Genomic DNA, 21,533 nt, shown 5'->3' with positions numbered 1-21,533 from the left:
TGTGCTCCAAATTTAATGCCTCAAGGAAAACACTTGAGGTTTTCCTTTAATCAGGCTCTTTGCCCACACAGCGTGCCTGCTGCTGTTGCCTCATATCTACACCTTTAGCCAGCCTCCAAATTGCTTTAGTAGTCAATTGCCGGGGGAATGATGTTCCCCAAAGCTGAGCCCTTGAATAATCAAGCTGCCACATTTATGCTACATCAATTACAGTGATTGCTCTCCAAAGATAATGCCATTACAGATATGTTTCTCTCCTTGGGTGGACTCTGGGGGAAATGAATCAATTTCTAAATAAATAGTATTATATTTAGAAAAATTGAAATAAGCATAATCTTTGAAAGATTTGGATAACTTTTCCACATGGGAAAGAATGCTTCTCACAGTCAGAAGGAATACAGTATGTCATGTTCTCTTCTTATTGTTCGTGACAAAAATTCAAGCAAATAATGTGTTCTCCATATGCTGGGGACCAAATTTTGCCTCTAATGTAATACTGAACCATCAAGAATAATTATTGTTGTATATGAGCATGTAGGAGTTAATATACAATGAAATGTGTAATAGCTAAATATAAATGATTTTTTAAATATTATTTTTCCAAAACCTTTATTATTAGTATATTGTGATTTAACAAATTAAAGATAGAAAATTCCAAATCTTATGTTTTAGCAATAAAATGGTCTGTAACTTTGGAAACTTTTAGTAGCATTTTAAAAAATAGAATATACATAATGCCTATTACCATTTAAGACAAACTTTTTAAAAATGATTTTTATAGTCTGTGACTGAGACAATTTTCAGCTGACTGATTTAAACCTTTACAAGTAATTTATCATTTGATGGGATTTAATCAGAAACAACTCAAATACAGGAAGAAATAGCCAATAAAATGTCTAAATTAATATTTTCAACATGGCAGTTTTTATTATTTTTGTCTGTAGGCCTATCCATCCTATTTCTGTCTTGAAACATATCTGATACCTGTTTGTTTAAAATAGACATAATTTTCACTTGACTTTATTTTCCCTTTGTCAGGTATTTTGCAATATGGATCTCAATGGGGGAGGTTGGACTGTAATACAGCATCGTGAAGATGGAAGTCTAGATTTCCAAAGAGGTTGGAAAGAATATAAAATGGTAAGATGGAAGAATTTACATAGTTTTTGATGTTTTATCATGAGATTTTCTTCACTACACAATGTGATAAACTTTTGTACTTTTAGATGTCTTTCAGTTATTTAAAAATTAAAATAACGTTTGTGACATTATTCTCATTAAACACAAAACACTCATAAATCTTTTTCAGTAAATGATTTCCACGTGTGCATCAGAAGGAAAAATATATTACTGAAATTATTCAGTGAACTGTTACATATTGTCTGAATTTGTTCCTGGTTGAATGAGGGTGGAGGAAGCTAGAATTTAGACCCAGGCTGTGTACATGAGCCAGGACAAGGGAAGTGTGCAGGGCTGTGGGCTGTGGTGCAGGACTGGGAGGTACTACCAATGGCTTCACTCACATGGCTGGCAAGTTGTTGCTGGCTATGGACTGAGAACTCCTCGATGTGGTTAAGTTGGGCTTCTCCCAGTACAGTGATCCAGGGTCATCAGACTTACTAAGTGGCAGTTGGCATCCCTCAAGCACAAAAATAGAACCTTCCAGTCCTTTTTAAGATTTATTAGACCCAGAAATGGCATGGTTTCACTTCCACTACATTCTTTTAGTTAAAGTTGATGACAGGGCCAGTCCAGATTCAAAGTGAGACAAGTACACGAGGGTGTGAACTGTGAGGCATGATTCACTGAGGTCTCCAAAATACCAGCAGACATCATCATCATCATCATGATCACCATCATCATATCTAACCCTTTCAGTGTTTAATATGTGTAAGCCTCATACATAAATTCTTACGTAATTTTTATATCAAACCTATTATACAAAATTACCTGTGAGAACATAGGATAAAGGTGATGAGCAAGGGCTCGTTGCCGAGCAAGGGCTCGTTGCCTAAGGTTTGTAGAAGCCAATACTATGGCACAGCCTTTTGAGAAAAGAAAGAGCTTTTATTTCGAGGTCAGCCAGTAAGGAGACAAGAGGCAAGGCTCTTCAAGTCTGTCTCCACAGTCCAGGGATCAGGGTGAAATTTAAAGGATCAGGGGAATCTCAAACATAGAAGCTGATTGGCTAGGCTTGAATCAGTCCATATAAGCTGCTGGAACCCAGAGTTTTCATATTAAAAGATTTCTTGCTCTGTGAAGAGCTCCAGGAGCAACATTTCTATTCTTTGAGTTCTGTAGACTGAAGATTCTTGGTTCTGGGGTCACCCTGGAGACATGGCTTCCTGTCTTACACATGCACTGTTCTAGTCTTTACTCTGCCACTTACAAATGGAGTGATTTTTGGGAAATCACTTAACCCATACCTTAACTTTCTCACTTGTTAAAAGAGTACGTTAATAATAGTACCTCATCTGCCTTGCAGGGATATTGTGAGGATTAGCTATAAGTAAAGCTCTTGGCACATTGAATTGTCAGTAAATAGTAAGTATTATCATGATCCAAGATTAAAACATCGAAGACTGCAAATTTTTTTCTTAACTCTGGCAAAAATATTATTTTGCAAATCACCTTAAATCATGATTATTTTCACCACAAAAATGAGACATGAAGCAGTTATCTGAGAATTAGACTATAAATATAGATTCTGGCAAGTCTGAAATACATTATTATTAATACTAATGGTAAAAGAAAATTTGATATAAAGTTGTCATCACAGTGACTTTCCAAAATGGTGACTTACTAGCTGTAAGCATCTGCTGCCTTGGCAAACTAGGCACGTTAAGTAAGAGAGACTGACGTATGAAGGATGGCATTGATTCATGTCTTATAAGCATTTACCAAATGTATATATTTTAAGCAATTTTTTAAATTATTGGAATGGGACTGAATTATTGTTTATTCACAATAACCAAAAGCCCCAAACTTTTGTGAAGTTTACTCCTCTCCCTTTTTTATTTATTTTTTATTTTTTTCCCCTTTTTTAAAGTAGAAAGACTATCATGTTTTATTCAAACTCGAACAATTTATCCTCTGAGTGTCAATTCTGCATGGTCAGAAATGAGATAAACTCCAAACTTCTGAAACATTTTGGCAAAAATGAGTCTGATGATATCTTTTTGTTTTAATTAAAAGAATTTATTATATGTTATAACTTGGTTAATTTTCACCAAAACACATGGTATAAAGTGTTTCCTCCAGAGCTTTTCTTTCACCTAAAGACAAAATAATGACTCCACAAAGAATGGATATAGACCCCTTATGCCAACGCTTATCAGTCACACCCACTTCTGCTCCCTGAATCAGAACTTGCTGCTAGGGTGTACATCCTTTGGGAAAAAGAACTTCTTGGCGTGTACCACTTCTTCCTCAGTCTTCCCTGATGTTTTATATGCAGTAAGATGCTTCACTTCTTTCTCAGGCACTGAGTATAGAAATAAAGTTTTATCCCTTCTTCTTTTCTGCCTTTCCTCCCTCCTTCCCTTTATTCTGGTTGACATCTATGGGCTGCCTCTTGCTTCATAAGGTCTCCAGAACAATATGTTAAAATTACCAACACATGAAATTACAAATATATAATGGTAATTTTTAAACCTCTCTCAACATGGAAGATTTGCAATTTATTTGATTCTTAACATTGGCTTTAAGCCTACAAAATCTTTTACCTAAGCTTTGTTTTCACTTAAACGTCCTTATGAGGAGATTAAGCAAAACCTGGTTTATGGATTTGTAAAGATGTTTGCTGAGAGGGAAGTCTGGAGTAGGCTTTTTAAATGAGGCACTTAAGGAACTATATTAACTCCTTCGAGCCATAAGGATACCATTTAGTGGCCTCCAGCAATAACACTTACCAGCAGTACTTTTGCATATAAAGCCCAATCAAGCTAGGAGTTCCAAACAGTACCCCAGTGGCCTAACTTTACAGAAGGTAGTGACTAATGCCCTGGAGACAACCTGTCTTTGTATGGAAAACAATTACCCATATAAACAGAGCTTCCTACTGACAAACAAGTATTTCAGGCTGAGCACAATACCTTCTGGGAGTTCTTTGTTTCTGGAAAGAAATTAAGAGCACATTTTCAACTGCATTTTAAACTCTTCACATTAAAAGGAGAAAAATATATAAGAAGTTTAAAATGCTGAAATAAATCATCCTCTGATCTTTCTTGGGCTGTCTCAGCAGTTAGAGGAGATGCACAATTGAATTGTATACTAAGCACCTTTGGAAAGCCACAGCTCAGTAACCCTGAGTTCTTATCTGTTTTCTTTAATGATTTTATGAAAAGAGATGAAATCCATAGGATACATGGACTGTGTCTGTTTTCAATTGTTTCAGCTATAAAAAGTCAGCACTTCCTATGAGCATTATCAGACAAAAGAAATAAAGTATCAGGGACAATTATTTTATTAACTTGGAAAAATACAAACCAAAACTGAACATTTCTGCAGATTTTGGCAAAAACTAACGAATGTTGGTCTTTCCCCTCTGTGCTTTTTTTTTTTTTTTTTTTTAGCAAAATGTGGTTTTTAAGGCCAATTTTAAGTCAGTATTAGTTTAAGCTAAATTCCAGGGTCTTTTGCCTTTTATTAAAGAGCTAAAGGAGAATTAAAATTGATTAACAATCTCTCTGAATTATGATATCAAAACCTTTCATACAATTATGATTGACATAACTAAACAGTTTTCATGAAAGGATATGGCATAGCATCCTTGGACTTTATTTATGAAAAGGAAGAAATTCTATTTTTATTACTATTGTTTGTTTATTCAATAAGGATTTGCTGCTTTTTCAGTGTCAGCCCTGAATTTTGTATAATATTTTACTTTTATTCTTATGAACGTTGCAAGCTATTTTTTTGGAGTAAAATATAAACCTGTGGTAAGCTGTTATGTGTACAATAATGTGTAAACCTTTTTTTCCTTGTTTGTGCATTGGTCATCTCTGTATTTCAGGCACAAGTATGAATTTTTTCAAGGACAGCCCCATAGTACATAATCAACACTTAACTCCTAATATCTTCAATCTGAAGATGAAGTTTTATCTCTTCCCTTGTACCACTTAGGTAATTTGATCTGGTTAATTTCTTTTTTCTCATTTGCACTTGGAATAGTTATTCTACGTCATAATCCTATGGTTCCCCACCTTTAGTACACAGCACACTCGCCTGGGGAACCTTTTAAATGTACAGATCTCTAAGACCACCCAAGACATACTGAGTCAGAACCTCCATACAGGAACCAAGTCATCATTTTGAAAAAGCTCCACAGCTCTTTCTGATATGCACTGCCAATTGAAAGTAGGTGTCAGAACGATCAGTTTATTAGCATGGGCTTAAGATCTCAAAAATTACCTCTTTTGTAGATCCTAAAACTTTTGAAATGTAGTGAGAAAGAGATTAAAAACTATAGGACCACAGTAGAGTTGAAGAAGACAGCTTCTCTTTAGCATTAGGAAAGCAGAAACAAGAGTAAGAAGATAATCTGTAGACACAAACTATGGTTTGTGTCATAGTTTAGCCCCGGTTGCAACCAGTTGGTTTAAATTTCTTGTTTAATAATTAACTTCTCGGATTAAAATGACAGTACTCATTTGTATAAAACAATATTCAACTTGTCATAAGAATACATTAGTTCCTAGCATCTGAAAGCCATTTAAAGAATTGGTTCATATCGATACCCTTATTAATTCTCAGGCTAAGACAAGACCTGGATTATTTTTGTTCCCTTTCTCGTACAGAGTAGAAAAGAACCTGCTTAACATCATATAGCTTATAGTCTCTTGGGAGACAGGCGAGTAAACAGAAAATTACTATAGATTATGATATATTCTCTAATTATAATAAAAACAACTAGATTTTTGTTAAGTGTTTCTCATGCATCAGCACTGAGTTAGATGCTTTAGGTATATTTTCTCACTTTTTTCTCGCAACAGTATATGTGGAAATGACATTTTAAATCCTTGTTTTGCATATAAGGAAACGGAGGCTTAAAAGTAACAGCAAATGTGTGGTAGAGCAAGTCTTCAAATTGGAGCAGAGAGAGGGAGTAGAAGTTGTTGAATCAAAGCCAAGTCTTTGTTCCTAGGTGTCAGATTCGTGGCCGGCCTGATAAACTAGCCAGTAGACAGTTTACTAATGTTAGGAACCCATTTCCCCTTCTTTCTTGAATTTTTCATCTTCCTGATGAAATGGTTGTTTCTGCATCACTGCACTCAGCTATTAGAAGGTTTCTTCCCTACACTATCTCTCTAACAGTCATGCTGATTCCTTGTAGCCAATACAGCATATTTAGAAAGTTTTTTGAGAAGGTGCATGAAATAAAATTTTTGTTTATGAAAGCAAATTTCATTGCTTTCTTTTCAGTTGCTTCTTCCTCTATTTTCAGTCAGAAAAAGCAAACTGTTTAGGAAGGGTTGTTAACCTCCGCTTAGAGGGGGGTACAAACCTGCATGCCAAGAGGGGAATGGAGGCTCTTGGAGGAATGATACAAATGCTTCTCCTCTTCTGAGGCTGGCTGGAGATCACTGTACTTTTCACTAAGCTGGAGAGCTTTTATCCTTGCAACACTTTCAACGGCATGGAAATATTTGATCTAAAAGTTAACACTTCATCATTCCCACCCTCCTTATTCACAGTTAGTACAATTACTGAATCTCTTCTAACTGGCTACACAAAAGAGGGAATCAAGTGGCTATAGAGAGAGTTTTGACATGTCTGAGCTGAGAAGAAATGCAAAGAGAATCCAAGCAGTCTTCTTTTTCTTCCCAGTGGCTGCTGCAACTGAGAATGTGCTAATTCTTTGACTTTCAGTCCCCTGTAACTTTCTGCTTTGCTTATTCATTGGAGAAGGTAAGCTTTACTCTTCTCCCTGGTATGAAGCACCAGCTGCCCTAAAAATGTGTAAAATTCTTAGCACATCTTAAATTGCTCTAAGATTTCCTGCCACTGTGGGACTCTTGCGGAGTGTGACTTGAGCATCTTAGGAACAGAGAAGGGAGGCACTGGAGTATGGACTTCATCATCTACCTGTACTCTGAGCTACAGGTAGATAGATGATCTTTGGGGATGCATATAACCACTGCACTTTGGACAAAGGGTGTTCAGTTAATCAAAAACTCAGCTAAATTGGGGAATAACCTTAAAAGTGTACCTCTATATGCTAATACATTTCATTGAAATATAAAAAATATACATTCATTTACCCATGTGTTTATAATGTAGGCTCAAAGCTTGGAATTCTGAGTCAGTGGCTCTTTCATAAAACTTTCCCATAATCAAATGCATCAAATTTCTAGCTTCTGTTTTTTTTAAACTAGAGCAAGTAAGGCATATACAAAGTAATGTACATTAAAAATCCTCTAAAGTTTTATTATTTTCCTCAGTCTTTTAGAGTTGTTGCAACAACATATAGCTCAAAACCGTTTTTTAGTGATTTGCTTTCATTGAGCAAATCTAAATATTTAAATTAGTTTTTATAAAAAACAAAACAGAACAAAAACTCCTCTTTCCCCACTAATATTTAACTTATTTACATAACATTATAAATCTTATCATTACAATAACAGAACTGGCATAAATGAGTTTGAGACCGGATGCAGCTGGCCTTTGGTAAGTCACTCAGTTGTCAGACAGTAGTGCACAAATGTATTTAATACTTTCAGTGTACTCTGGGCATCAATATATTTTAAGTAAGGAATGGAGAATAATGATTCATATGTTAAGTTGGTTAAAGGAGAAATCAGTTAAGAACACTTCTACTGTAGTTGTAATTCTGTAAAGTTGATATACATTAAATATGAAAAGAAACAAATATTTTCCAAATTCTATCTTCTGTGTTGAGAAAATAAGGATTGTTGTGATTATTTTAGTACTTCCCTCATACTTCTTCTTAATACAGATAAAATAAAACTTTTGTTAATGAATACCTCAATGAACCAGAATATGTTTCTTTCTGCAACATAAAAGTATATTATGTGATTACTGGACACCTCCAAGTCTTCCAAGCATGAATGTGCACAAGATAAACGGGGAGTTTGTTCAGATTTAGATTTATGGACTGGCTCTCAGATAGCTTGATTCAAATTGGAGCCAGGGAATATTTTTTTTCAACTAGTGCTCCAGTGATTATGATTCAGTTGGGCACTTTAAGAAACACCCCTGAGACACAACCAAATTACCTACAACAAGAATTATGTATTAAGGTTACTTCTCTGAATGCAATTGCAGGGTGCCATAGCCTTTGTTTTCTTCCTTCCTCCCTTTCTTCCATTTTCTTTGAACTTCAGTGAAACATATGGAGTGCCCAGTGTATGCCAGCATTCTACTAGTCTTTGAGGATTCACAGATACAACACAGTTTCTGTCCTCAAGGAGTTCATAGTCTGGTCAGTAAAACAAACCCATATATCAAGAATTACACTGAACTTCAAGTTTTACCAAGGAACACTTTCCGAGGCAATTGTGAATACCCAAAATCTAGGATGCCAGTAGTTTCCTAGGGTTTTAAATTTTTCTATCACTAACATAGCCAACATTAAGAGTTAGCTTTCTCTTGTGTACTTTCTTTTACTCCACAAAGAAAACTATTTTGAACACACTAACAGTGACTGGGATTGCCCTAAAGAGAACAGTGGAACCATACTGAGATTCTGGGGCGGAGCAGCCAGCTAGGTTCACTCACTAGCTCTTAAGTGTCAAAATCCTAATCTATTGAGGCGAAGTATTTAAATGATTACAGTTCTGGATTTACAGGTTTGCTTATTATTACTTAAAAATGAAAATGTTAAAGCTAGGGAAGTTAAGGGTCTAGTAATCTGTTATTATCTACCCATAATTTGACTTGTGAATAATAATAACAAAAATAATAATAATATTGTTAAATAACTTGTCTGATACTATGCTGATGATATTCATTGAAAAATATTTAAACTATGTTGAAAATATTCCGTTAACTAGTATTTTAGAAACGTTTTCAAAAGCAAGCTGTGATTGAGAAGCATTTACTGGTTCAACCCATTAACCAGATTCATTTAATTCGAAAACATCTCATCTACACAGATTTCTATATCAGAATTTACTGTAATAAAGAGTTAGACATGAGCCTCGATGGGGGGAAACATAGCAGAAAAATACTGAGTGAGTAATCGAAGAAAGTGTATAAAAATATGAAAGAACCAAAAAAAAAATATGAAAGAACCATCTTTAATTTTAAAGAATGTTTTTTATTGTTTAGAACATAGCTTAATACTAAACATGGAAAGAGCTTCTCCCTGAATTAACAACTGCATCTCTGTCTTCTTTCACAGGGTTTTGGAAATCCCTCTGGTGAATATTGGCTGGGGAATGAGTTTATTTTTGCCATAACCAGTCAGAGGCAGTACACACTAAGAATCGAGTTAATGGACTGGGAAGGAAACCGAGCCTATTCACAATACGACAGATTCCACATAGGAAATGAAAAGCAAAATTACAGGTAGGTCCTTCTTGGGTGTGGTGTTCAACTGCCTCAGGCCTAGTCATCTAAGAGTTTTAATGGAAAAGTGTGAAAAAAAGAAATGATCAAAGTTATCCTTCAAAATGAGAATCAGGCTGTCTAGGCCTATGACAAAGGGATGCAAAAAACCCTGTAAAGACTTCTTCAAAGCTTTAGATTTCAGTTCTCACAGACTGGTTATTTTTTATTTTTTTTAGAATTTTTTTTTTAATTGGAGTAGAATTGCTTTACAATGTATTAGTTTCTGCTGTACAGTGAGGTGAATCAGCTATATGTGTACCTATATCCCCTCCCTCTTGGACCTCCCTCCCATCCACCCCCCCACCCCACCCATCTAGGTCGTCACAGAGCACTGAGGTGAGCTCCCTGTGCTAGCTATTTTACACGTGGTAGTGTATTTATTCACAGACTGATTATTTTGATGTTGGCTTAAATTCTAGAGGATATGGAATTAATTCAAACATGATATTATTGTTGTTATTTTTATTCTTACTGTTATTGTTATGGAGGTGCAGTGAATTTATACATATAAAACTAATGACAGAGAATTGACTCAAACTCAGGGGCTTGAAATAAATACTTTCTTCTATCAAAAGATTTTTTTTACTTATACTTCCCTTATTTACTTTTCTTAAATTATTTTTTACATTATCTTGAAGGTGACAAAAGAGGAGTAAAATTTTATGTTTGAATGATTTACTAAAAAATAAGGTGAGGCATAATTTAGAATTTTTTGGTCAGTAATGTGAGAGACAAAAATAAAGTCCAAGTAATGGCATCAACATACACAACACATCATTGCGGATTAAAAATAGACTATATACTTAATTGTTAACATCTCTGATTTTTTTTTCAATGAGCAGCTTGTACACTAGAAGAAAATGGTTAATCAAGTAATGCAGGGTGGTAAATTCATTTCACAAACACTTATTGTATTACTTCTATGTTCCCGGAACTCTACTAGGCACTGGCAAACTTGCAGTCAGTGATGAGGTCACTAGTCTCCCAGACCTCACAGTTTAGCTTTGTTACAAACTAGGTCACTAAATAACTGGTTGGCCTTCCTTGAGAACAGGAAGTATATTTCAGTTACTTTCGTATCAGTACCCATAAATGCAATACTTGGCACATAGCAGGTCCTTAATGATGGTGTGTGACTCAGTTTTGTAAATTAGATAAACAGTAAATTAGGGTTGCAATGATTTTAAACTCTCGATATCATGGCTACTCTACATTGGTCTTGGAAACACGACTGTGTGCATTAAAGGGTTGGCACACTGCTTCAAACAAAATGCAATGACAGCGACCAAGGCCTTATGCTTTTTTTCCAACCTGTGTGGCCATCTCCTCATAGTTCAGCTGTTTCTGCTGCTATTTGTCTTTTTGAAACATGCCGTCCTTTAGGAGTTTAAATCTACAATTCTTTTATGAACACATCTCATTTTATTTTAATGGATTATGTGTGGGATTGGATCCTTGGAGACATAATAAGCATTTTCTTAACAAACGGTGATGATGTCACCACAACAGAAGATGAGAAATAGATCTAAAGAGTCGATAGTCTCATGGTGGGGAGAGAGGGTGTGCATATGGCAACTCAAGAAACCAAAGAAGAGACATTTATAAAATTCAATGGACTGTAAGAAGAAATGTTTCCAAGGAGGTCAATATTTTGAGAGTTTTGTAACAAGAAAAACCACTGTAAAACATCAGGGGTACTCTTATGTAAATGTTTTGAGCTGAAACTTGAAACTATATGAAACTTGGCTAATGTCAGACAGCCTGACAATAGGACTAGCAAATAATTAGTCTAGTCTTTTTTCTAGGCTCCTGAAGAATTTGCTTTGGTTCTTTTCCAAAATGTCTCTCAGTTCTTTTGTGTGTGTGTGTGTGTGTGTGTGTGTGTGTGTGTGTGTGTGCATGTGTGTGTGTGCGCTTATGAGGCTGGGGTGGTATTAAGGGTGCAAAGAGTGGGTAGGTTTAGGAGGGTCGGAGGCATCTGAAGTAGGCTTCAGGGTACATGGTATGAATGGCATCTGCATGAGGAAGGCACACTTATCTCCTCTTAAAATGCCCGCTGCCCTCACTGAGCATTTCCTGGTCCTTGAACATCTTTGTAATTCTGATCTTCACCCAAATAATGCAGATGTGTGATCAAAAAGCCAAAGTGAGGTGTACACTCTGAGATCTCCATTTTTCTCTCTTGAGAGAATTGTGAACCTTGAGAATCAGAATTATAGATCCAGAAGGAACTTAATCATTTAATGCCAAACCTCTGGTTTTAAAGAAAAGAAGGCTGAGGTTCAGAAATATGTAATATTTTTGTCCAAGGAGGGAAAAAGACTTAAATATGGGATGTTTGGCTCCTTCCTAGTTAGGTGTGGTTTCCACTCTGTAATGCTACTGTAATAAAGCTGGTGGCTCTGGCCCTCTTTCCTGCCAAGACCCAGCAGAAAATAGATCCGTAATCATCACCTTCTCATGCAGTTAAATATTAAGATTCACACTGGCATCAAATGAGAAATTAAAACTCATTAAAACATAATGCCTGTTCTGGTGAAAGCTTAATCAAAATAAGCACACTATAAACTGGCATTATTCACTCTTTCAAAGAAAATCAAACAGAAGCTTGAAAAGGGAAGCTATACACCCTTGTGACTTCCCTCTCCACCTCTATCTTCACTCACACCCAGCACTGATTCTCCAGGCCCAGTAACACCACAGGTGGCCTCAAGTCAGGACTCCAGGTATCTAGCTTTGCTTTTCTGTGCTTGTTCTCATTTCTCTTCCCTCTGAATTAGGTGCCTCGTTGTGATAAATTATTAAAGGAATTAATGCTAACACTTGTGTAGTATTTTATAATCTATGAAATGATTTTTAATATTGTAATCACTTAATCCTTAAAATGAATTTTGAGCTGGGTATTATTAGACACATTTTAAAGATGAAGAAACTGATGAGGCTTTGGTCAATTGACCTGCTCAAATTCAACTAAATTCCAAATAAAATCAAAACTATGGAATTCGGGCTTCCCTGGTGGCGCAGTGGTTGAGAGTCCGCCTGCCGATGCAGGGGACACAGGTTCGTGCCCCGGTCCGGGAAGATCCCACATGCCGCGGAGCGTCTGGGCCCGAGAGCCATGGCCGCTGAGCCTGCGCATCCGGAGCCTGTGCTCCGCAGCGGGAGAGGCCACAACAGTGAGAGGCCCGCGTACCGCAAAAAAACTATGAAATTCATGGTGGGGTTTTTTTCTTCTGTTTTTACATTTTCTATATTTTTCCTCTTACAAATTAAATTCAGAAATTTTTGCATTTTCTTTTTAAAAATATTTTATCTTAATAGAAATTATATTTTGAAAACTCTTGTAATAGTTGTGGCCATAATGTATAAACCAAAAAAATTTTTAAATAGATCTTTCTCATGCTCTAGACACATATTGATTTAGAGTAAATGTTGTGAATAGATTGATGAGCTTACAAATGTACATGTAATACACATATTTTCCTTTTATTCTCCAAGGAAAGTCCAAATGATTTTCTCAGATAGAAAATAAAATCTGTAGAACCCAAGAGAATATAAATAAGAAAAAAACAATAATGTGAGAGTGTTATGATAAACACATCACGTGCAATAACACACAGTCAACATGAAATTACTAAATACTTCCTCTAGAGAGGCAGTATTATCCAGATCCTCGTCATCTAACACCCAGATGGTTATAAAGCCTTCCTGCCTCCAGTCTTGATGCTCTCAGATATACCTTCCACGCTATTATTGAGATGTTTTTTCTGAAACACAATCTGACTTGGGCTCTGCCATCCTTCACATATTTCAACAGTGTTCAAATATCTACAGGTTAAAGTCTGCCACCTAAAACTCTTCCTGTCCTGGTCCTACCTACTTATTCAGCTATTACTATCATATTGTTCCCCCAACCTCACCCAATCAGATACCCCCTTATTGTGATTATGATCCAGAAACTACTTGCAATTTCCCTTTACCACCCACGCCTTTGTTTATGCTGTATCCTTACCCTATACATATAAACCCAACTTTGGATACATCTTCTAAATCTTTAAGATTTTCCTTTATTTCAGGAAGTCTTCCCTGATACCTACTATGGTATATGCTCCGATGTGCTCATCTATATCCTCCCTTCAGAACTGAAGCACTCTTTCTCCCACTTCCTGGGAACATTGCTGGCTAACAGCTTGTAGCCAAGGTCCCCTGCCTGGGTATGCCTATGACTGAAGAAAGTCATCTCATTCAAGGTCACTGCTTCTTCCTACAGACAGATTGCATCCAATGACTGGTCAGTATAGGAGTCTATTAAGGACCACTTGCCCTAATTGAGGACAATTCTGAAGGCTATCCAAGGTCCAGAATTTCACTTGAGATTAGCTGAGATGTTCACTGTGATTGCATGTGAGCCCATGCAGCTTCTCCCTCTGCCACTGGAATCGATCCTAAGATCATTCACCTATAAATATCCCTACACTGATTTCCCAGAGAAATGCATCACCTTCATTCTCAGGTCAATTTGGATGCTTTGTGGTCCCATAGATGCATAACAGTCTGTGAATAACTATCCAGTATCCACATTCTATTATGTCATTAACAAGTATTTATTAAATAACTGTGTGTATGATCTGTCCCACTAATTTCTAAGTTTCTAGAATATGGAAACCATTTTTATCAAAATTCAAGATATATACCTAAGCCAGCCAAATTATTATTATTTTTTTGCGGTACGCGGCCCTCTCACTGCTGCGGCCCCTCCCGCCGCAGAGCACAGGCTCCGGACGCGCAGGCCCAGCGGCCACGGCTCACGGGCCCAGTCGCCACACGCGGGATCCTCCCGGACCGGGGCACGAACCCGCGTCCCCCGCATCGGCAGGCGGACTCCCAACCACTGCGCCACCAGGGAAGCCCTAGCCAAATTATTGCTAATAGTTAATAGTTAATATTTGTTGAATACATGCTATGCACCAGACACCTTGTTTTACATAAGAAAATTGAGGTGTGGTATTTCGCATAAGGTCACAAGTACTAATATGAGTAGAGGTCACAATTTGAGCTTTGATCTCTAACTGCCCATCTTTTGGCCATCCCTCAATGAAAGGAAATCCATCAGTTAATTGCTGGAATTAAATATACTCAAAGCACATATTCTAAGAGATAAAATATGTTTCTTCTAACCCCACTTCTGTCTTTAATAATCTGAATGTCTGCAGACACATTATCTCATCTCTCAATTTTCTGTCCTATAAATTAAAGTATTTATAAAGCTCCTTGCAGCTCAAAACTTATTAACTAGAATAAAATTACTTTTATGTATACATGTCTTTTTTATTTTTTTCCCCTTCAGTTCTTTGATAAGTGATTAAATTTTGATCTCCCTAAAAATACTTCAGTAAGATTTTCCATCAGTTTAGGGCTTACAATGACCTTTTTCTTCTCATAAAAACTTTGCTGGTCTTTGCTGGTCCTAATACTTAGAGCTAAAAAACAAATACATAACTGCCACCACATCCAATGCTTAAAAGAAATAAATGTTTAATTGTGGGTTTAGGGAGATGCTGTGATCTACTGGAAAGAGCTCTGGAATAGGAATCAGAAGAAGTCTGGCTTCACTATCCATAAAGCCAGTTTGGTTGTATCAGTCAATGTTCAGTTACGGAAGCAAAGCCATGATGAGTATTATGGAAATAAGGGATTTATTATACAAATTCCACCTTACACAAATGTGAGGTGAGCTGGGAAAGTGAAGGTCTGGAAGATGAAGGTGGATAATCAGAGGAAGGGTCACTAACACATATACATGAACCCCAGTGTGGTAGTGGACAAGCTGAAGCCAGCAGGAAAATTCGAGAAACCAGGCACGTCCAGCTACCAAATCCAGCTACCAGCTTAGATCTCACAGCAGGGGAGATCTAAGAAAAGCCGTAGCTACGTTACCTAGGGTTGTGCAATCAGGCATCTGGTGTTGAGTCTGGACAGATTGCCAGCATGGGGGAGGCAAGCTGGATGCAGAGTGGAAGAGAGCACAAGCTGAGAACTGCTGGGCACCTCTGACCCTGAACATCACCATACCTAATGATAATCTGAGTTGGACCACTGCTTTACTTCCACCGTTCAAATCTCATACAAAGTCCTCTTGGGGCCAACTCTAACTTGGAACTGTACAAAGAAGGAGAGTCTGAGAAACACAGTTCTCAGATTAACCAACTTGACAGTAGCACAATCTAGCAATACCTTGGGCAAATCACCTAATACTTTTATACCTCAATTTTCACATCTTTAAGTGGGAATAATGTCCACTGTCCTGTAGTTCTCACCATTTTTTATATGGATCCAATCAGAAAGAATATGCAAACATACTTTGTATTGGACAAACTTAAGTGCCATATGACTATGAAAGATATGTTTTATTATTTAATTCGATTTTTATCACACCCAGGAAGTTTATTATTTATTCAATAAAAATTTAGTATGTTTCTATATTGAAATCTAACCCCCCAACCACGGTCCCAAAAATGTCTTTTACTGATTGGTACTTATCTACTTACTTGTTTGGATTCAGGACCCAGCTCAGGCTCACTCATTGCATCTGCGATCTCTTTAGTCACCTTTTACCTAGAGCAGTTACCTACCACACACTTGCCATTAGTATTTTTTTTTTTTAATGCAGATCAGTTTTCCTCAGAAATGTCTCTTTATTAATTTATCTGATTATTTCTTCCTGATGAGATTCAAATTAAATCTTTTTGACAAGAATGCTAAATAAACGATACTGTGTACTTCCCATTTTATCACATCGGAAGGTACAGAAGGTCATTTTGTCCCATTATTGGTTGGGTTAAGTTTAATCACTTAAAGTTTTGCGGGGTTTTTTACAATGGAATATGTAGTCTCAAAGAAGATTCTTACAAAATGTCATAAGTTATAAAACACATAAAGCTGATCTACGTTGATTGAAGTGGTTGTGGGGACTTGCTACAATATCCCTTTGGCCTCCCCCTTGCTAGTGCCTCAGACATTTGTAGAGTACATTGTATTATATTATCATATCTGTAAAAGTAACGATTTACCAATTGGAGATAAATTTTGCATGTGATTTTATCAAGTGACTTTACATGTTAATTTTTTCCATTCTTGGTTACAGTTTGTTCCCTAAAGTTAACTCCTTTGTCTTTTTGTATTAACTCGATTAATAAATCCTCTATCACAGATAGTATAATGACAAACTTACAGATAGCCCTTCTTTGAACCAATAGAAAATTTGTATTCGCGAAGTCTGAATGATAGTGTTTCACTATTTAATGTACATTTTAGATTATAATTATAATCTTACCATAATATTTATAATGCACAGTTTGGTGATTTTCTTCTCATTTTATTATCTCCTTATTATTTGTTGGGGGTGAATGATACTTTCAGGGTAGAGCTATGGCTATGCTAAAGCCTCATTCTGGAAGAGATTCCACATGAAGAGATGAATACGATGTTTAAACAAAATTACCAAAAAAAAAAAAAAAACCTTGAAAATAATTTGGCCATTAAACATCTTTTTGTACAAAGTTTATTTTTGGCCAGGATCTTTATTGGGAAGCAGTTTTATGTAATGGGTAAAATATTGTATTGGGAATCAAGAGACATGAACTCTAGACTTGGATCTGTAGTTACTTTTCTGAATGACCTTGGACGAGTTACTTCACTTTTCCAAGTTTCAGGTCCTCAGAAGTAAAATGAGGATGTAAGGATGAAGTCTTTTTAATTCCAAAATCCTTTTTTTCAATCATTAAAGTATTCCCATGCCATGTGTATATTTCAAGGACAAAACAAATCAGTGTGCATTGAAAAGAATTCTCTTGAGCCTCCCACGTAAATTTAAGCCTTGCATTTTCGTAGGTATTGCAAAACTTGTTTCACTTTTTAGTGAAATGTTTTTCATTTCTCTGATCCTCTGGGCTCCACTGTCCTGGCTGGAACCAGTAGCAGATGTGTTGAAATACTAAGAGGAAATTTATTTCTTACAGCAGTTCTGGACTGATCAAGGTAGGCAAAAAAATATATAGGGAATCTCCTGGCAGTTTCTACCCTCTTGAATTTTTAGCCTAGATATCAAACCTAAGGCTTTAAGTAGTTTTATTTGTACTTTCAAATAATTTCTCCAACTTGGGAGGTGTATTACTTTTATTTAGACTACGATTTTTGTTGTGGTTATACTTCCTAAAACAGAGAAGGAATTTTTGTTTGTTTGTTTCTTTCTTTTGCGGTACGCGGGCCTCTCACCGCTCTGACCTCTCCCATTGCGGAACACAGGCTCCGGACGTGCAGGCTTAGCAGCCATGGCTCACGGGCCCAGCCGCTCCGTGGCATGTGGGATCTTCCCGGACCGGGGCACGAACCCATGTCCCCTGCATCAGCAGGCGGACTCTCAACCACTGCGCCACCAGGGAAGCCCAGAAGGAATTGTTTTATTCAACAAAATTTGTATTTTATACTCCTTGACTGAGATGAAATATTCAAGAGGAAGAAGGCATGGTCCTACAAAGTCACTCTGTACCTTCTTCAGGCCTTACAAAGATCAGGAAATCTCTTGACTTTAATGCAGATTAATGTCAGTCTCTAGAGTTTTAAATTTTTCTAAGACAACAAAAGCAAATGCCTTGGTGCTGCTAGGTCTAAGTATTCCCAGGATTCCAGCTCCAGAATGAGTAATGCTGGGACTCAGACAACTGCTGTCCTAGAAACTTATAGGTTGGCAGAAATCGCTAGAAGCAGCTAATGCTGCCTCCAGGAAATAATCTAGGGAGATGTCCTGTGATCCCACTGCTGGGGGTCCTCCTAAATGTTGGCCACCACTGAAAAGATGAAGGCTGTATCTTCAATGAAGAAAATATTTGTTATTTTCTATTCTGTGCTATCCTAGGGTAAAATATCCAGAGATAATTTCAGTACAGTCATGTACGTGTGTGTTCACACATGTCTATACTCGTGTGTGATGGGGCTAGGGGAAGGGATAGACAGTAGACAGACAAACAGGCAATTACAATGCCATGAACATAGTGAGTTTGGAGATAAAGACAAGTATGGCATGAATAGGGGGACCTAACCAATTTTAGGGGCTTGGGAAGGCCTCCAAGGGGTAACCTAAGTTGATATAAAAATGACAAATTGGAATTAGCTGAAGAAATAGTTCAAGTTGGAGATCGAAGAGTGAATAACGTATGTGAAAGCTTATAAGTGAGACCCAGCATGTCTTGTTAGGCAAACTGCAAGTAGTAAGGTGTTGTTCAAGCAACAGAGTGTAAAGGGATAATGATGAAGTATGATGCTAAGAGCAAAGAGGAGAGCCAGACAACTAGTAATATGTGAGAGACTTAGGACTTAGCCTCTAAGGGCAGCCCATCTGCATAGTCTTTTCTCACATCCCAATCAATTTTTTTTTCACTCAGTGTTTTTATTACTCTGTTCAATAAATATGAGTAACAACAATGTGCAAGACACATGGGTGAGACAAATCCACAAAACTCAACCCGTATCCTTCAAGAGCTTAACATCTTTCCTGACTTGATTTTCTTTATCCTTTAAGTCTTAGCTCAGACTGTAGAGCTCTGCTTTTTATATTGGGTAAGGAGCCCCTTCTGTGTGCTCTCCCTGTGCTCTGTGCCTACCTTTATCAAAGTCCTTATCACACGGGGTTGTAATGGGCTATTCTTTCTTATTAAACTGCCACCTCTAGGAGGGCAGGGACCTCTCCACAATGCTTGGCATACGTCTGGAAAGGAAGCACTTTCTAATAAATATACGAAAGACACATCAACAAAGGTATCTTTTGTGCATTCAGCAAACACAACTGATTACTATATGACAGTTATTGATATAGATGCTAGAAATTCGGAGATCAAGTCGAATTCCTGCCCTCGGAGGTTTATGGAATAGAATGGAAGCATATGGCAGTTTCCATGTCAGGTTTTTAATAAAGTTCTGTGTCCTTTAGTTTCTTGAATTGTTGCTTGGATGAGATTCATTTCCCTGATCTATTCAACTGCAGTCTCTTCTGTTTATTTATTTATTTTTTACCTGTAAAAGTTAGGCAAAAATTTCTAGATTGCATCATGCCAAGCAAATGAAATAAAATAAACACACAGCATACCTTATTCCCTAGGCCAATTAATCCTGGAAAAGGATGCTGTGTTGCTGTCACCAGTAAGTAGTTTGTGGGCTACAAGGACTAGGTACTCTGCCTGCAATTTTGATAGCTGCCACTTGGTAACAGTAAACTTTGATATTTTTAGAACTCACGGTTAAATAACTGAGAGCTTATCAGAAAGTACGAGATTCAGGTAATTATATTTTTTGAGTAAAAAATTTTTAAATAATGAAAATGACAATATAAAATATTGACTACCCTGTAACTAATACAGTGCTTTTTCTGTCTAGATGATCTATTTCTTTTCGAGAGCCTTTACTCATTTCAACCAGAAGCACTTATAAAACCATTTAAAATAATCATGACAAGTATCAACAAATATCAACATTAAATGCTCAACTATAAATTCTGTGCCAATAGTATCATCATAACAGTCAACTTTAACTAATATTAATTGAGCATTTACTCCGTGCCAAATACTTGCAAAGTGCTTTGATATGTCTCTTTTGGTACTAACACTACAAATGCCAGTGCTTATGCTGGTCTGCTCATTCTCTTTTGAAAGAATCAAAAGTGCTATTTTATTACCTGCCTCAATTAGAAGCTCAGCTAAACACTTGGATAAAGAATAATTTTAGTCTTATTCATTTTTAGGCTGCAAATGAAAAACACTTCTTTTCCCTCACATGTGCTTATGATCAATTCTAGAGAGAATTTTCCAGATCTGAAGATCAGAAGTCATTATATAAACAACTGGAGATCACAACATTGTTATAAAATAATTATTTTAATGAACTATGCTTTAAAAATAGCAGATGTGTTAAAGATCAAATGAATAGTTTGCACCTGTTTATAATCTGATTTTTCAACTACACCTAGTATTCTTTCTTAGCAGAATAATTACATCTGAATATTGTATGCTTCTTTAACATCACCTAACCTAGAACACATGCTGATAATTAAAGACATTAAGTCAATATTTCCTTGGCTTGTTAATAATAATTATTAAATATGTTGTTGTCCAGTATTCATAATTATTTTATTTCTCTCTTAACTGGATATGGTTTTGCTTTAATTTACATAACTTCACTAAAATTACTCTCTTACAATTCTTTTGAAATCAGAGTCTGCATTCATTCATTTATCCAGCCAGCCAGCCACCAAATTTTTATCACGTTGCTGTTATTTGCCTGGTACTACTCAATTATTTCCAAACTTGAGTGTGCATAAAGTCAACTAAGATGTTTGTCTAAAGTGTAGATTTTTGAATCTCACATCCAGAGATTCTGATCCTGGGATAGAACCTAGGTATCTCAAGCCTACCAAGTATGCCCAGGTGATGCTGATGCAGAAATAACACTTTAATGACACTAAAAGGACACATCATCCTTGCTGGTCTTGTGGAGCTAATAGTCGAAGAGAAGGAAGGAAACATGAGAGGGATAGTTGGCTTAAAGTAAAAGTTTCAGCTGCAGTATGTTTTAGCATGCCTGTTTGTTTTTTTGTTTTGTAGTGTTTTGGTTTTTGATCAAGAAATCATAGACCTTTTCAAAAATTTGCTGGAGCTACGCATCTTCTCCCCAGAATAAATGAACAAGCACAAAATTTTGCTCACATTTATGTATGATTCAGCTCCACAATAAGAACTCTTGGAATTAGGCTATAGTTGGGCACTAAAGAAAAGCGGTGAACTTGGCTGGGGTTGAGGATGGATTGGGGTACATTGGAGGAGACTGAAGGGGACCAGGAAAGGCTTCGTGGAGGAAATTCTTGGTTGTTTGTGAAGTATGAGTAAGTTCTCGTGAGGCATATGTGGAGGATG

At 36.7% G+C, this 21,533-nt stretch overlaps 1 protein-coding gene across 2 annotated transcripts in view; it reads left to right on the top strand.

The window, feature by feature from the left end:
* Positions 1–21,533, top strand: part of ANGPT1 (angiopoietin 1) — a 250,691-nt gene that overhangs the window by 201,361 nt on the left and 27,797 nt on the right. For both annotated transcript variants that reach the window (XM_030863092.2, XM_030863091.2), the window contains exons 6-7: positions 1,039–1,140; positions 9,365–9,531. In XM_030863092.2, the coding sequence (XP_030718952.1) occupies positions 1,039–1,140; positions 9,365–9,531 (269 nt within the window). The remainder of the gene's footprint in view (positions 1–1,038; positions 1,141–9,364; positions 9,532–21,533) is intronic.

This window comes from Globicephala melas, chromosome 17 (assembly GCF_963455315.2).
Source record: "Globicephala melas chromosome 17, mGloMel1.2, whole genome shotgun sequence".
NCBI classification, from domain to species: Eukaryota; Metazoa; Chordata; class Mammalia; order Artiodactyla; family Delphinidae; genus Globicephala; species Globicephala melas.
The sequence above is the reverse complement of the archived record's forward strand: the minus strand, read 5'-3'. Positions and strand labels throughout refer to the sequence as shown.